At 41.4% G+C, this 17,903-nt stretch overlaps 1 protein-coding gene across 1 annotated transcript in view; it reads left to right on the forward strand.

Moving 5' to 3' along the window:
- Positions 1 to 3,194, forward strand: part of LOC123649397 (zinc finger protein 679-like) — a 33,860-nt gene extending 30,666 nt beyond the window's left edge. Inside the window, exon 3 of the mRNA XM_045567517.1 lies at positions 2,917 to 3,194. Within this exon, the coding sequence (XP_045423473.1) occupies positions 2,917 to 3,059 (143 nt within the window). The 3' untranslated portion in view covers positions 3,060 to 3,194. The remainder of the gene's footprint in view (positions 1 to 2,916) is intronic.
- The last annotated feature ends 14,709 nt before the right edge of the window (positions 3,195 to 17,903 follow it).

Here is a 17,903-nt window from a genome sequence, read left to right on the forward strand (position 1 = left end):
ATGTCTCTGTCAAATATGAAACTTAATTCTGCAGGATACAAAATTCTAGGAGGGCAGTTCTATTTAAGAAGTCTGAAGATGGGGTCCCAGTCCCTTTTGACTTGCAAGGTCTCTGGTGAGAAGTCTTCAGTTAGCCTTAGGGGTTTTCCTTTGTAGGTTCATTGTTGCTTTTATCTTGCTGCCTGTAGAATTTTCTCCTTCATTTAGACCTTTGACAGGTTGATTACTATGTGCCATGGAGATGTCCTGTTTGAAATAAAAATTCCCAGTGTCCAATGACCAGTCAATAATAGATTTGAACCGCCTGTTACAAAGAGGAAAGGCGACAAGTTAGGCCTTGAAAAGAGGATAGACAGGCTGTGGAAGAGTGGAATATCGAGAAGGCTGAGGGACTCCGCAACCAACTAGCTACTTGAGAGCTTGGTGTAAAAATTGCCAAAGCAGTTGCCTGCCGCAACTTTGTAAAAGCGAAAAAGGAGGCTGAAAATTCACAGGCTGCTAGAAAAAAGAAGACACTCACATGGGGGTTTGAAGCAAAGAAGAGATGAGAAACCAAAAGCAACATGGGGTATATGTAACTTGTCAGAGTTCTTCAAGACATTTGTAGGCTCAAGTGCTCAATTTACTGAAAAGATTTTCCTGCTTATGTTAAATATGTCAGGAAATGGATAGAAGTAGAAAAAGATCAGCATAAAATTTAGGACTTGATTTTCAGCTCTTTTCAATCTTTCTCTAAGGAATTCATCCTATTGAAGTGAATAAAATGAAGCATTCTGTTATTTGTATGAAGAAATCTAAGAAAAAATACAGGAAAAAAGGATAGGACTTTATTTATTTGTTTGTATATACCTACTATAAAACCAAGTTTGCTTTTTATCCATTTGGTATAGGATAGCCAGTGAGCTCCTTGTACTTTCCTATCTGCGCTTGGTGTAACTGCACTTTTACGGGAATTGTGTTTTTAAGATTGGCAAGTGTTGGGCTGGGCGTGGTGGCTCACGCCTGTAATCCTAGCACTCTGGGAGGCCGAGGCAGGTGGATCGTTGGAGCTCAGGAGTTCGAGACCAGCCTGAGCAAGAGCGAGACCCCGTCTCTACTAAAAAACAGAAAGAAATTATATGGACAGCTAAAAATATATACAGAAAAAATTAGCCGGGCATGGTGGCACATGCCTGTAGTCCCAGGTACTTGGGAGGCTGAGGCAGAAGGATCCCTTGAGCCCAGGAGTTTGAGGTTGCTGTGAGCTAGGCTGATGCTACGGCACTCATTCTAGCCTGAGCAACAGAGTGAGACTCTGTCTCAAAAAAAAAAAAAAAAAAAAAGATTGGCAAGTGTTTATAATGGGTTAGTCATAAGTACAGAAATGTCTCAATTGATACTGTCTGTACAAATGATTTTAATTACTTTAATGCTATAAAAGTAATTATTGGTTTTCTATTGGAGGCAGTAGAGTTGATATTTAAAAATTATATAGTAAAAGCAATTGATTTATTTTTGTGTAGATACAATATTACAATAAAAAGGGGACAGAATATAGTATTTGGAGGATGATTTAAATTGAGCTTTGCCTAGAAATATCTTCCTAAATATCTTTCTTGGCTATATCATTCTTTAAATTATGAGGTGGTTCTTAGAAGAGAAAATGGTATAATTGTATTAAACAGACAATTATAACTAAAGATAATATAACTTTGAACCTTCTAAAAAAATAATAATAATAATTTAAAGACAGGTAATGTCATGCCTCCAGCTTTCTTTTTGGTTCAAGAATGTTTGGTTATTTGGGCTCTTTCTTGATTCCGTATTAATTTTATTAAATTGGATTGAGTTATTTGGTTCTTGGCTTGGTTATTTTGAATAAAAGTGCTACTGCTTTCGTACCCAGTAAATATTTATATATGGAAACTGAAATCTAAATCTCATATAATTTTCATGTCATTAAGTATTATTTTAATTTTTTTCAACCATTACAAATGTGAAATCTGTGCTTAGCTCACAGGGCCAAACAAAGAAAAGGACAGGACCAAATTTCACACCCAGGCCACAGTTTGCTGACCCATTGGCCAGGCACGGTGGCTCACGTCTGTAATCCTAGCACTCTGGAAGGACGAGACGGGGGAATCATTTGAGCTCAGGAGTTGGAGACCAGCCTGAGCAAGAGCGAGACCCTGTCTCTACTAAAAGTAGAAAGAAATTAGTCTGACAACTAAAAATATATAGAAAAAATTAGCCTGGCATGGTAGCTCATGCCTGTAGTCCCAGCTACTTGGGAGGCTGAAGCAGGAGGATCGCTTGAGCCCAGGAGTTTGAGGTTGCTGTGAGTTAGGCTGACGCCATGGCACTCACTCTAGCCCGGGCAACAGAGTGAGACTTTGTCTCAAAAAAAAAAAAAAAAAAAAAAGGAAGGGAGTTGGAGTGATTATTTAACAATCAGTTTGACCTTGGCATAAATGCTGTGAGTTGTGGAACTCCAAAGAAGGAGAGATGACCTAGACTGAGGTCAGTATGGTCCACCTGAAGCTCACACTAGATTCTAAGGTTACTCGTCTTTTTTCTTCTCAACCACAAACTCTATCTTATTCCTGTCAGTGACTTCAGTGGGACAAAGGACAGGTCTAGAAATGGGACTTCTGGGGCAGCTGGACCAAGGGTATGGCCTTGGGCAAACCAGAAACACTACCCTAGAGGAGGGAGGGCCATGAACCAGGATAGAACCAGGAAGCTGACCTTGAGGGATGAAGCCCAGGCAGTGGTGGCCCATTAAGAAATCCCATGGGTAGGGCCCTCCCTGTCACCTTGGGTGGCTCGGCCCTAAAGATCCTCTGTCTTTGGTCTGCAACTGCAGAAACCCTTGTCCTGGGAGACCCTAGTGAAGTGAATAATGCAGCAGAGCTCTGACTCCCTCACTCATTCCAGGAGGAGGCCGTGCATCTAAGAGACCCAGCATGCTGTTGCTGTGGGATCTGGAGCATAAGAAGAGGATGCAACAGCGTCAGCAAAAGTACAGCAGGGGGAACAAGCACAGGCCCCACCAGCTGGAGCATCCCCAAGGGAGATGAGGGATGGGTCACACCCAGTCATTTCCCCCAAAGGATCAACATGGTGGCCTTTGAAACCAGCCAGTATTCAGATGCAGAAAATATACAACTTTGATTCATTTTTCACATCAGAAACAAAAATTAACTCAAACTAGATTTTAGACCCAAAAAACCTTAAGTGGTAAAACTTGTACAGATGGAAAATTGAAGTTCACCTTGGTCATGAGACCAAATAGAAGTATTTTCCCTGAGCCAGGTCCTAACTGTGTAATATGTCCTTAGAATGAATTCTGTCTGTAAGACAGTGTGCATGAGAGACAGACCCGTAGACTAGAGGTATGGAGCATCTGTCCCTGGCAGTTACCTGTTCCCAGAGGAGATTACACAGTCTAGGGGTTGGGTGGCAACACACCACACTCGGCATCTGATTTCCAGTGTGACTGGTGAGAAGGTGAGTGAGGGGCAGATGTCATGAGAAGGTGTAGCACGGGACTGACCACGTAGGGTGGATCCCTGAGGATTCCACTCTGACCTGTCTCCTCTGATCTACAAAGTGACCAGAAAGAACAGACAGAAAAGCCCAAGAACAGACAGGAAGTCTGGAGCAGAGAGAGCAAGGGCAGTGGCAGATTTGGTGCCCCTTTTGTAGAAAAAAGTCCTGGGCCTGCCTTGGCACCTGGACCGCAGTTCCAGTGACAGGGCCTTTGCACATCACTTAAGGTTTGTGAGTTCTGGTGGCCCATGTCTGCTTCCTCTTATTTTAGGAGTGACTGCCAGGCCAGGGGGTTTACTGTAATAAATAAGCTCTTGGACAATCTGAGGTAGAAAATCCCCAAGACCTGGAAAAGGCCAAAGATTTTCTGAAGAACATGAAATCCAAGTAGGCCAGCCAGACTCCAAAAGGCAAAAGGGGATGGCCTGAAATGTATATTCAAGCTCACAGGTAGCCTTGTTAGGAGCCCACGGTTGCGTCCAGCAAGCTTAAGATGAATAGTTTGCCTCTAACTTTGGAGAGTATTGTGGTCTTTTGCAGCTCTGCTCTCAGCCAACACAGAAGCTTCCAGGAAGAATTTTGAAAAAATTGTTAAGGGAGGTTTCAAGGCAGTGTAGATTAAAGGTCAAGAGCATGGGCCTCCCTATAAAAAATTTACACAAATATATTCTCTGTTAAAGAAACAGAGTCAACATGCACAAACGTAGAAATGTTGCCTTTATTCCTGCAGAACTACTGTTTAGTGGACACACATACACACACACACACACACACACACACACACACACACATATACATACCACACATATGTGTATAGTATTTAAGTATATGTTAGGTGCTACTGTGCAACTAGATTTGTAACTGCAGATGTATTTTAATTTTAAATGAATGATCATATAGAATGCATTAATATAAATGCTTAATAATTTAATTATCCCAAATTGATTATGTTTCCATTGGTTTCAATTTCTAAGTATTACAAACATCTCTCTGTGAACTTCCTTGTTTCTTTTTGTCTTTGTACAGCTAATTCTATAAGAACTAATCACAGAAATGAAATTCTACTGCCAAATGTTTGCAGTACTTAGATTCTTAGAGCAGGGATTCCTGTTCAGAATGCTAATAAATCCTTTTTATGCCAGCTTCCTAAATCAGGTGATCATTTCCTCCAGACTAATTTTAGAAAATAAGAAACTGTGAGTAGAAAACCCATTTATTTTTATTCTTTGATCCAGAGTTTTATTAACAAGATGAAATACTATAAGGAAAATTGGATTATTTGGCTGAAGAAAGAAAAATTTGGGTGACTGGGGGAAGGTATAAAAAAACACAATAAAGACTAGAAAACAACCAAGAATAGTCCCATCTCAAGATGCTTGACTGAAAAAAAAAGATGCTTGGCTGGCTTAGGCCTTGTGGATCAGGAACAGTGTTTTTTCTGCTCAGATGATTTCAGAGTTCTTGTTCTGCGAACATCTATGAGTTTTGGGTTTCTTTCCTCCCTTCCTTCCTTTCTTTTTCTTTTCTTTTCTTTCTTTCTTTAATTTTCTTTCTTTCTTTCTCTTTCCTTTTCTTTTTTTTCTTTCTTTTCTTTCTTCCTTCCTTCTTTTCTCTTCCTTCCTTCCTTCCTTCCTTCCTTCCTTCCTTCCTTCCTTCCTTCCTTCCTTCCTTCCTTCCTTCCTTTCTTTTGTTTCTTCTTTTCCTTCCCTAATTATATGTATATCAATATAAATGAATAGATATATTATGTAGGGTGTTTTGTTCTGATTAATCCTCACACTTATTATAAAAAATTAGGAAAGAGAAAAAACAATCAATGGGGACACAAAATTAACCCACAGTGCCATCACTGAATATTTACCTCCCTTAACTTCCATAGTTCTGGGTCTTTGTATATGATATTGGATCAAATGTGGACATTGTGTTTGGCTTTTGGATGGCATTTCAATTACCCTCCCCAATTCAACAATGTAACAGCTGTAAAAACTAAACTATAGGATCACCTGGTCAGTCCACCTTTCGTATTTAGAGTTGGGCAGGAGGCCACAGGTGGAATGTACAACCTCTTACACTCTTTCTTGTGACACAACATTATCTCTGATATTTACCCTTCGCTTTTCATCTTGAAAATATCTTTCACTTGAACCTCATCCTTTTCTTTCCTCAACCAAAGGCCATCAACTGTGTTCTCCATTGTTCATTAAAAACAACAATATGGAGCACCACAAGAGATAGTATTGTGAGGATTTAATCCCCTCAATAACTATGAGAAGAGAATCAAAATTAATTCATTTTACAGATAAAGAAACTGAAGCTTAGAGAGTTAGTGACATGGTCAAGATCTCTGAGATAGGATGTGATCAGATCCAAAATATTAATCTACATGCTGTAATTCCAGCATGTTGAACCAACCCCCATGCCTACTGGCCTTAGGACTAACCAGAAAAATAAAAGTTCTGGATCCAGCTGATTTTGATTTTTGTGTTGGCACATAGCACCCATACCTAAAAGTATGGGAATGATAAGTGCATAGCTCAATGAATTATTCAAAACTAACACATACAATAATCAGTACCCACAAGAAATAGAAGATCATAAACATTTAAGGAGACCCACTCATGTTCTCATCCCAAATCACTAAGCTCGCTTTTCCAATGGTAACAGATATGCTAAATTCTGAATTTTGTTTAACATTTTATTTAAATGGGATTGTACAAAATGTACTCATTTATGTCAGGGTAGTTTATTATGTTTTAAAGTTTCATGTGTATTTGTGGATGTAGCTATACTTTTAATTTCTGTATATTATTCATTATATATATGTATGCAATATCACATTTTATTATTTTCTGTATTACATATAATATTTATGATATATTTAATATATATCACATTTATTCTTTCACATCTGTCTTGTTTGTAGTTTGGAAAAGTACAAAAGCCTGTTCTGAACATTCATTTGCATGGTGAACAGATGCAAGCATTTTTATTGGGTAGAAAGCTAAGAGTGAAATTGTTGAATGATAGAGTGTGTGTATGTTCATCTTAGAAGATATTACCAAAGGATTTTTTGAGATTGATTGAAATGGTTTACACACATACAGCAGCAAATGAGAGTCCCATTTGCCTTACATCCTCACCAACACTTGATACTATCTTTTAAAAAATTCAGTCATTGCATAGTAGCATCACATTGTGCTTTTAATTTGTATTTTTCTGATAGGTAAGAATATGGAGCAGAATTTTCTTGTACTTTTTGGCTGTTTGGTTAATTTTTTGTGAAATGCCTAGTCACATCTTTTGCCCATTTTGTCCCAGTGTGGTTTTTTTCTTATTAATTCATAGGAGTTACTTACACATTCTGGATATAAAATGTAGTCACATAAAAGTATGGCAGATGTTTTTATCCAGCTCTGTGCTTGCCTTTTTACTTTTGTAAAGGTACATTTTGATGAAAGAAAGTTTTTAGTTTTAATAAAGTCTAATTTATCAATGTTTGCATTTATGGTTTATGTACTTTGCATCCTGTCTATGAAATCCTTGCCTGTCCCAAGGACATGAAAATGTTATCCCAAAATATCCTCATGAATATCTAAAAATATATTTAAAGAAATATATGTATTTGAACTTTCACATGTTGATTTAAAATTCACCTGGAATTGATTTTTGTTTATAGTATGTGATAGAAGTCAAGATTCATTTCTCTCCCACATGGGTAACCAGTTGACCCTGGGCCATTTACAGAGATGTTCTTCTCCCCACTGCTCCACGGTGCCTCTTTTGTTATATACAAAACATCTAAATATGTGAGTGTGAGTTAAGCTCTCTATTCTTTCTATCTCTCCTGTGCCTATTCTTGCACTACTAAAACATATGACCTTGATTACTGCAGTTTAATTTAAATCTAAACCTCTGACACTGTAAGTCCTCCTACTTTGTTCTTCTTCATGATTTTCATGATTGTTCTTGGCCCTTCTTTTATGTAAAATTTGAAATTGCCCAATCAGTTTCTACAAGATATCTGCTGACATACATTTTTGTGGCTGTTTGAACCTGCAGATAAATTTGGAGAGAAGTGGTATCTTAATAATACATAGAAAACAAAACAAAGCAAACAAAACACCAAGAAAACCAATCCAAACCAAAACTAAACACCAATAAAGATAAATAAACTTTGAATAAATATTTACAACTCATATCACAAAGGGGCTCACATCTTCATTATATAAATAACTCCCCAAAATTGATAAGAAAATAAACAGCTATAAGATAAAAAATTGATAAGACAATAACACACAGTTGACAGAAAAAGAACTCTCAAAAGATTTTAAAATATGAGAATATGCTCAAACTCACTCATAGTATAACAAAATTGTCAAATTCAAGGTTTGACAACACATTCCAGCACCTTGTGGTCTCACCTGAATACCCTGGTGTTGTCCACATGCCCCAAAGACACGAAGCACACAGAGCAGGCAGAGGCTGATGGGGAAGAATCACGTGGAACTGGCCTCCAGAGCAGATCTTCTGTTGCACTGTGTACGTCCACTTGAGCCCTGACAGACCTGGCTTTCCCATGCTCCATGTCTACAGCACAGGCCGTGTCAGGAGGCCTGTGCATCCGTCTGTGAGTGAGCCCAGCCCATGCTGACACCCTAACTGGTGTTGCTAGATCCTGACACCAAGTCGTCACTGAACACACACTTATTCAACTCTTCACTGTACAATTGGAAAACTGAGGCACAGAAAGAAGAAGGAACTGGTCCATACCAAGGGGGTGGAGAGTCCAGAGTATTAGGGAGCACTCTGGCTTCCAGGGCTTGGCCCTACCTTCTCCCAAGCCTCTAAGAACATGGGGGACCCTTGCCTTCTCCCTCTCCACCTGTGGCCACTTTCCTTTCCACATCCCTACATGAACACACACACACAGACATGCACAGTGACTTCTCAGGTGGGGATCATGGATGTGGGGTCACAGAAGGAGTAGACACCGTGGAAGGGACAAGAAGAAAACTTGTAGGCAGTTCTGCCATGAAACAGGGGCATCCACTCTCCTAGCAACATGCCCAGAGGCCCAGAGCATGAGCAAAAGGAGCCTCCGGGCCCTGACAATTTTGCCTGGACTCAGGCCACGCTCAACACAATCTTGAGGGGACAGAATTCAGGTCCTGCCGTCACCTCTATGGGCACCTGAAGCTATGATGAGCCTGGTGTAGAAAGGACATAAGAGAGAAATCCTCAGTTTCCTCCTGTATAAACCAGGACGTTTGTAGTGGGCAATCCAAGGGTTTCACATGATCGTATGTGTCTGCTGGCCTTGGTTCTCCTTTGGTGACCCACTGTGCTCTGAGACTCTAAGAAAGTGCATTCCATTCTCCAGAGATCCTTCAGAGCAGACATAAAATTGGGGGCTCGAGTGAATGACGACTTGGGGCTGGGCAGAATTGTGGAGCACTGAACCCTAAGTGTTACTTACGCCCAGGGAAAATACAAGTTCCTATTGGGTCCTTGAGGTCCTCATTTGGAAGTTGTTAAGTCATTGCCCTGACAGAGGTGAGGATGCCTCATGAGTGAACTGCACACCCCAGGAGGTGGAGGCAAAGAGACAAGGAAGGCTTCTGAGGTCCCTCTTCCTGCCCTTGGAGCAAGAAGATGCTGCTCCTTGGTCCCCTGGAAGTCTAGAGAGCCACAGTCTTGTGGACCCCCAAATGCAAGTGGCTGTTCTGTTCTGTAATGCTTCTGCCTGGGACTGCATTGCTAGTGTTGGCCACCAAGTGGCAGCAGACTCCTGTTTCTCTTGTTCCCACTGACCTTGGCAGAGCAGCTAGAGGCAGGCGAGTGGTGCCTAGCTTATTCTGGCCATTCCTTGCTTCAGTCCCAACTTGTACTTTCTGTTATTGTCAGAAAAATCTCCACTTAATCAGGTGGTCAGAAGCAGGAAGGGGGTTTTGAGACCCCTTACTGATTCATTTACCAACACTGCCCTGAGCACTCACCCTGTGCCAGATGCCCTGGTGGGCCAAGCATGTAGAGGTGCCAATGACCAAGTTTTTCCCTCTCAAGGAGCCCGCAGTCTGAGGACAGCTGAACAAAACACTAAAGCAAGTACATGTGAAAGAAAGACCAAATGCCATAAGGAAAATAAAGCGTGATGTTGGCAGGGTGGGCTGAGGAATCACTGTGTTGTGTGGGTCCAAAATGCCTCACAGAGGTGACATGCTGTGACCAGAATAAGAGCCAGCCTTGCACAAGTCTGGGAACAGTGTGCCAGGAAGGAGCCACCCCTGGTGCAGACAGTTGCAGGTGGAAGTGAGTTTGCAGAGGAGGTTAGAAAGGGGTCAATGTGGCTGGAGGAAGCCTGGGGTCAAGAGGAGCAAAGGGAGGGAGGATTCTGGGCCTGGGAGATGAGGGGGGTGACCTGCGCTTCTCTGACAACACTGTCCTAAACTTACCACCGTTACACAAACACTTAATATCTTACAGTTTGTGAGAACCAGATTCTGAGTACAGCTTAGCTGTTGCCTCTGCCTCAAGGTCTCTCAAGAGGCTGAGGCTTTGGTCTCAATTGAAGCTGGATTGTGGAAGGATCAACTTCCAAGCTCACACACGTGGGTATCGGGAGGAATCAGTGTGGACTGAGAGCCTGAGTTTGTTTTGGTTCTCTCGGTCTCACTCCCTCAGTTCTCTGCCAGTCAACCTCTACATAGGGCAGCTCATAACACTGGATCTTGCTCCCCTAATTTGAAGAATACAATGTGGGGTGGGAGAGTTTAATGGAAGGAACACCAGAGAGACAGTAATTAAGACGGAAATAACAGCTTTTTTGGTAATCAATTCCTGGAAGTCACAATGAATTGAGTGTTTTTGTTCCCTCAAAATTCATGTGCTGAAATCCTTATTCCCAATGTGATGACATTAGGTAAGTCCACTGTAAAATAATTAGGTCCTGAGGGTGAAGCCCTCATGATTGGGGTTACTGGCATTATATTAATACAAGGAACCCCAGAGAGCTCTCTCCACCTCTCTCTGTCAGGGAAGGATAAAACCTGGCATCTGCAGTCTGCAGCTAAAAGAAGAGTCCTCACCAGAGCCCACCATGCTGGTACCCAGATCTAAAACTTTCAGCCTGCAGAACTATAAAAAATTTAATTCTGTTGTTTGTAAGTTACCCAGTCTTTGGCCTTTGCTATGGCAGCCTGACGTGATAGCCAGTCATTTGTGCGGTGTCCTGTTGGTCAGAAGTGAGTCAGTAACCGCCGAGTGCTGTGAGCCTTTGTGGAGGCTGCACACCACACAGGCTGAGAGGAGGCACATAGACCTAACTCTAAATATAATGGGAAGGCATTAGAATGTTTGATGAAACAGAATGGATGAAAATATCTGGATTTCATTCAATTTCAACATCTTACTGGTATAGAATGAAAAATAAGATCCAGAGAGTTGACTTTCCCAATATCACACAGCTGGGCCCCAGGCCTGTGTGATTCCATGCTACCTCCTGCCCCTCTTCCTTCTCTAAGTTTGTGCATTATCTACATATGACACCACCTCATGAGTTTTATAGATTTTATCTCATATGTACTTGATGAGCTCCCTAGGGAGAAGATGCTAGCATGACCCCCACTGTGCATGTCGGGAGGCTGAGGAGACCCTGAAACACACAAGGACTTGTCTAGGGTCGTGGAAATTATAAGAAAAAGGAAGTTTCGACCCAACTCCTTCTTCTCAAATCTGCACCCCTGGCTGCATTCAGGTTTTCCCAGGGGCCGAGGGGGCTGTGTTTGCGGGTAAGGAGGTGACAGGGGGAGGAGGGTAAGAAATGAGCAGTCCAGGGCAGGGCTTTTGGTAGGTCTTATTGAGGGAATGGGCCCAAGTGATGAAACCTTGAAGAACTGACTACTACCTCACTTCCTTGGTGACAGACCCCAACAGAATTGAGAACTCTGGTAACCACGTCCCTCACATTCTTGAGACAGCCCCGTATCTAGCTCACTCGATGGGAGGGGCTCAAAAGAGAAAGATGTCATCTTTCTGTATCCTAAATTTGAAAGGCTCCCTCCCCAGGAAGGCCTGAAATGAGAGCCTTTGCTGATGATGCAGATGTTTGTGGGGAGTTAGCTACGCTGCCAGCAAAAAATCGGGTCCCTTAGGCAGGGGTCATCGCAAAGGATAAGGAAATAATAGAAAATAATAGAATATAGAAATAAAAGAATACACAGACACGAAAGTACAGTTTTATAAAGTATAGAGTTTATAGGTGGGAGATTGGGAGACCCCCCCCCCGACCCCCAGCATTCCTGTGAGCTGCGAGGACTCAAGTAAAGTTTCACATCAGTATTTATAGGTACACTGATCGGCTGCCAGGGGTGATAGATTTACATAATAACAGGTAGTTCGTTTTAGGTTAAAAGTCTCCCAAAAGCTTCTAGAAATCCCTTAATTAACTCTATCTACGTGAGCAAATGTTTACAAAATCTTTCTAAGACAAACTTCTAAGTTCTAAGATAAAGCTATCACTTAGCAGAAAAGTTAAACCGAAATATAGTGGCCCTATATTTCTTTATCTAGTTTTCCTGGATTGAGACAGGTAGTCAGGAGTGAGGCAGGAACTGTCCCTTAGGCCAGTTGCTTTTAGCGGCAGGTGTCTGTCTGTGGGGCGGGCACTCTTTGATCAGCTCTCATCCTGTGGCTCCATGCACACCTGCTTTGTGGTACAAAACAGGCTAAAGCCACAGGTTTGAGGCTCAACGTCACCTTGGAAAGCAGCTGCCACTGACCTGTGAGACGCCCTCCTGAGGGAGGCAGCTTTTGATATGTGAACTAACATGTTCAAATATTCCTCCAGGGCAAAGCCTTGCAAAACTCCTGAAATCATTTCTGTCTCTATATAGCAATATCTCCATGGAGCAGCAGATGTTTACTCGGCCTTCACCTCTGATGCCTCTGGCTATTTAGGGACACCTACAGGAAACAGGACCGCCCGGGTCAGGTGCATCCAGGCCAGGCCTCACCTACGATCCCATCTGGGCAGCCCCACACCCTTTCCCATCACCATGCCCAAGGGGAGAAAGAGATGGGGGTCCCTTCCTGGACAGTGGTCTGTCAGGTTCATTCTCCAGGTCAGGGCTGCCAGGATTGGAAGGTGAGTATTGGAGACCAAGTTTGTCTGCTCAGATGTTAATCCCAAGACTTCAAGTTGTCATCTGTTTTTTTTGCCTGGCTGAATGTCTGTGCAGATTTCCTATGTGCCTGATCTGAGGAGCAGAATTTCTAATGAGGGTGTCCCCTGTGGGGCTAGCCACACAAGCCATTGATGCCTTTTGGCTGAGCTGCCACGCCCTCTCTTTGCAGAGCTCCACACAGGCAGTCAGTGAGAAGCTGTTTGATCCAAGGGTCCAACTCCTTCTTCACCTTGGATAAAGGGTAGTTGTACTAAGCTACCGAGCAGGACCAGTGCTAGGCTGGGGTGAGAGTGGGCACAGAGGGGTCTCCACAGACAGGGACACAAAAATGGGGTGAGTCAAGAACCCAGACCTGAATATGGAGACTCCATGCGCTCTATCCTCGGGTTTTTCACTTGAATGACCAACAGTTCTCTCCCAAGAGAATTTTGCCTCTATTAGTCCCCAATGGCAACTTGGCTTAGGTGCACAGTCCCTGTTCACATACTTGTAGGAGTATCGGAGAAAAAACACTTTTGTGTTGTTTTCAATTTATACTAGGACACGAGTATGTTTGCATGTTGCTACTGCTTTCATGTTTAACTACCCACTCTGGTATTTTCTGTAGCAGGCAGAGCCACTGCAGTGTCAAACCTGCTACAAGACTTAAAGGCCAACACACTTACTAGGGAGGTTTTACACAAAAAGGGGGTTAAGCTACCCTATGTATTTGTCTGCGGTGTGTCATCTCACAGAACTCATCCCTGTAGCCCCAACATGGCAGGAGCTGTGATCTCACGTCTTCATTATCTTCATTGTATTCCACCAGAGGGGATATTTCCCATGTTTCAGCCTTTCAATGCTGGTGGAACCTGACAGGATAAAATTCTATTTCCATGTCAGCTTTGCTGCAGGGAACATCTGTGTGTGTCCTAATAGGCTGTGGCAGTTTTCCTGGGCAGGCATAACACAGCACCACAGACTGAAGGGCTTTAACAATGAAAACTTCGTTTCTCACAATTCTGTAGGCCAGAAATCCCACATTAACTTTTTGGCTGGGGTGTTTTCTCTGAGGCTTCTCTCCTTGGCTTGTAGATGTACATCAACTCTGCGTTCACAGGGTCTTCTCTTGGGCTTCTATGTTCTAACTGCCTATTTTTATGAGGCCCATCCTTCTGGATGGGGACCCACCTCAAAGAACTCAACGTTATTTACTTTTTTTTAAGAACCGTATGTCCAAATATACTCACATTCTCAGACACTGGATGTTAGAACATCCTTTATAAATTTGGGGAGAGAATACAATTTATCCCATAAAATATACTAATCCTTTACAGACGACAGACTCCAGGAAAGGGATTACTAAGTGAAAACATATGGATATATGCAATTTCAATACCAAATAGCTACAGCCAGATTACTTTCCAAAAGTGCGGTGGCAGGTACATTGCCACCAGCAGTTTTTGAATGCAGCTGCTTTTCTGCACAGAGCCTCCCTTGAATGTTAACATTCTATTAATTTTTTTGCCAGTATGGTGTCCCTGTGTCAAATAAATCATGTTGTTTCATTGTTTCGTTGCAATTTTTCAACTGATAGGTGAGAGTCACCTTTGAGATGTTTAGTATCCATTTGGGTTTTCTTTTTCTTGAGTCATCTGCTGAGGCCCTTGGCCCTGTGACGAGCTTTCCCCACCCTGGAGTCCTGCAGCACTGGGATCTCCCAGATCTAGGACTGCTGTAGCTCAGTTTCTCAACAATTCCTTTAATGTAAATGGAAGAAAAAAATGTTGCTTTAAGTCAAAAGGGTTTTTCAACAGTGTACTGCCCTGTGCACTATTATCTAAAATGTGAAGAAAATGAGGCTTCCTGGGCCTTTTCTTGTCATGTCAAGTGCAGAGAATTTCCTGCAGCCTTCACTTCTCAGTTCTGATCCAATGGGCTGGTGAGCAGTTGTTTCACATTTCAAAGACTATGTTTTCTCATCTCTTATAACAAGGATGTGTTTTTTGAAGACTCACAGGGATAAAGCTCTTCATACAGGCTATTGATACAGATGGGTGCTGTTGCACAACTAACAAAATGCCTTGAAGATATCTTGAAAGTATGACTATGTTAATCATTCTCCAACACTACGTAAAAGTTTACTTTGAAAGCCTAAAACATTTTCAACATGGACACCCATGTCCTCCACGTGCACAAGTCCTTAAGAGTTGTTCTAGGTCTGAGCATCAAACCCCAATCCTTCAGTGGGTTGTGGCACTGCCACTGACTACCTGTCCCTTCTTGTTGCCCCAGCATAAAAATGAATCTCCCTGAACCTAAAGAAAACCTGCATAACATGGACCCACCATCCAGGAACTGAGGAGAAACTAGTGGAGCCCCTGGTTTTAGCCTTCCAAAGATAAATCACGCCCTCTTTCACCACCTTCCTGGGCTCCACAGTTCCTGGAGCAGCTGCTTATCAGGTGAGCATCTGTTCCCTCCAAGGGACAGTGGTGACTCTGTCACTGGCTAGATGTACCTTGGGGATGTCACTGCAGCCCTCTCAACCTTAGTTTGTTCCTCTAGAAATGGGGTGGCCAAAAGATGAACCTAATAACATTCTTGTAGGAACTAAACAGCGTAAGACATGTCAAGTTGCTTCCTGTAGAAAGACTGCTGGGCCTGCTCCGGTTGTTCACTTTTATTATTTTTCTCTCTCCCCTCACTAGAGAATCTCTGTGCCTCATGCTTCAATGGCGCATGTCCCTCTATGTTTGAAAAACACATAAAAGGCAAACCCATTTTTGCTTTCATAAAGGAGGTTTGAAATTCCTTCTAGCTGGTCTTGATCCTCAACACAGACAGAACAGAGGTCCCTGGGTGCTGGGAGAGAGAACCAAGGCCCATGAAGATACCTGGGAAGGTTTTGGTTGGGGTTTATTTCTTCAGCACACATATGTTAAGCACTTAATTTGTGTAGTCACTTTTCTAGATCTTTGGAGTAATTCAACAACCAAAACATGAAAATCCTTGGACCTCAATATTATTTATGGAGTCAAACACTCACAGTAGACATATAAGAAGATATGTCAACAGAATGTGAGATGTGATGCCCTCAGGGCCTCTTATAGGTATGGATGCATCACCCACGTTCTTCACTGAACTAACAAAAAAGTTTTAAAGTTCATGTTACCACAGATGACCCTGAAGAGTATAAGCAGCGGAGCAAAAAGAACAAAGCTGGAGACATCATATTACTTGACTTTGAAATATACTACAAGCTATAGTAACAACAACAAAAATATAGTATTGGCATGAAACAGACACAGGCCAAAGGAGCAGAATAGAGAGCCCAGAAATGAATCTATGCATTTAAAGATAACTGATTTTAGACAAAAGTACAAGAAAACACAGTGGTGAAGGGAGAGTTTCTTCAATAAATGATATTGAAAAAATTGGATGTCTACATGCAGAACAATGAAATGGGGCCCTCATCTCAGAGCATATATAAAAATTAACTCAAAATGCATTAACTCCTTAAATGTAAGACCTGAAACTCTAAAACTACTACAAGAAAAAATAGGGTGATAGCTTCATGACATTCACATGGACAATGCTTTTTTTGTGTTTAACCTCAAAATACTGGATAACAAAAGGAAAAAATATATAAATGAGATCACTTCAAACTAAAACATTTCTACACAGCAACAGATACAGTCAAAAGAATGATGAGGCCGGGCCCAGTGGCTCACACCTGTAATCCTAGCACTCTGGGAGGCCAAGGCGGGAGGATCGCTTGAGGTCAGGAGTTCTAGACCAGCCTGAGCAAGAAGCAAGACCCCGTCTCTACTAAAAAATAGAAAGAAATTAGCTGGACAACTAAAATATATATATATATATATATATATATAAAAAATTAGCTGGGCATGGTGGCACATGCCTGTAGTCCTAGCTACTTGGGAGGCTGAGGCAAAAGGATTGCTTGAGCCCAGGAGTTTGAGGTTGCTGTGAGCTAGGCTGATGCCACGGCACTCTAGCTTGGGCAACAGGGTGAGACTCTGTCTCAAAAAAAAAAGAATGATGAGACAACGTAGAATTGGGAGAAAATATGCGTAAATTATACACCTGACAAGGGATTAATATCCAAAATATATGAGAACTCAACTATAAAACAAAAATCCAATAACTACTTAAAAATGTGTAACAGACCTATATAGACATTTCACAAATGAAAGAAGACATAAAAATGGCCAATAGATATAAGAAAAACTTGTCCATGTCAATGATCATCAGAGAAATATAAATCTAAGCCATTATAACAACTCACTCTTGTTAGAATGACTATAATCAAAAATACAAGATAGTAGGTGTTGGAAAAAAGTGGAGAAAAGGGAACATTTGCATGCTGTTGGTGTAAATGTAAATTAGTACACACATTATAAAAAACATAAAAAGTATGGAGATTACTCAAAAAATTAAAAATAAAACCAGCATATAATACAGCAGTCATACTATTGAGTATTTATTAAAAAAAATGAAATGAGTATGTTGAAGAGACATCTGCACTCCCATATTTATTGTGGGCACAAGCACAATAACCAAGGTATGGAATCTACCCAGGTATCCATTATTGAATTAATGGATAAAGAAAATGTGGTATATAAACACAATGGAATACTACTTAGCCATGAAAAATCCTGTAATTTTTTGTCACATGGATGAAACTGGAGATGTATATAAAATGAGCAACATACAGAAGTATAAACACCCCACGATTTCACTCATATGTGGAATCTAAATAAGAGTTTATCTCACTGAAGTAGAGAGTAGAATGGTGTTACTTGAGGGTGGGGTTCATAGAAGGGACAGGGATTTGGGAGATACCTGTCAAAGGATAGATATTTACATTAGATAGGAGGAATAAGATCAACAGATCTATTGTAAAGACTGGTGATTACAGTTAATGATATATTGTATCTTTGAAAAATGCTAAGATGATGTTAAATGTTTTCACCACAAAAAAGGTAACTGTGAGGTAAAGCATTTGCTAATTAGCTAGAATTAAGCATTTGACAAATGTGTATGTTCTCCAAAATACCATGTTTTACATGATATATATAATTTTGTCAACTTAAAAAAGAATAAACTAATTTAAAAAATATCACGGTAGGATAGCAATATTCCCAATACTGAGCCTGTGTCTTTGTCATTAGCTTAGCTAAACTGCAT

The sequence above is a fragment of the Lemur catta genome, chromosome 13, assembly GCF_020740605.2.
Source record: "Lemur catta isolate mLemCat1 chromosome 13, mLemCat1.pri, whole genome shotgun sequence".
NCBI classification, from domain to species: Eukaryota; Metazoa; Chordata; class Mammalia; order Primates; family Lemuridae; genus Lemur; species Lemur catta.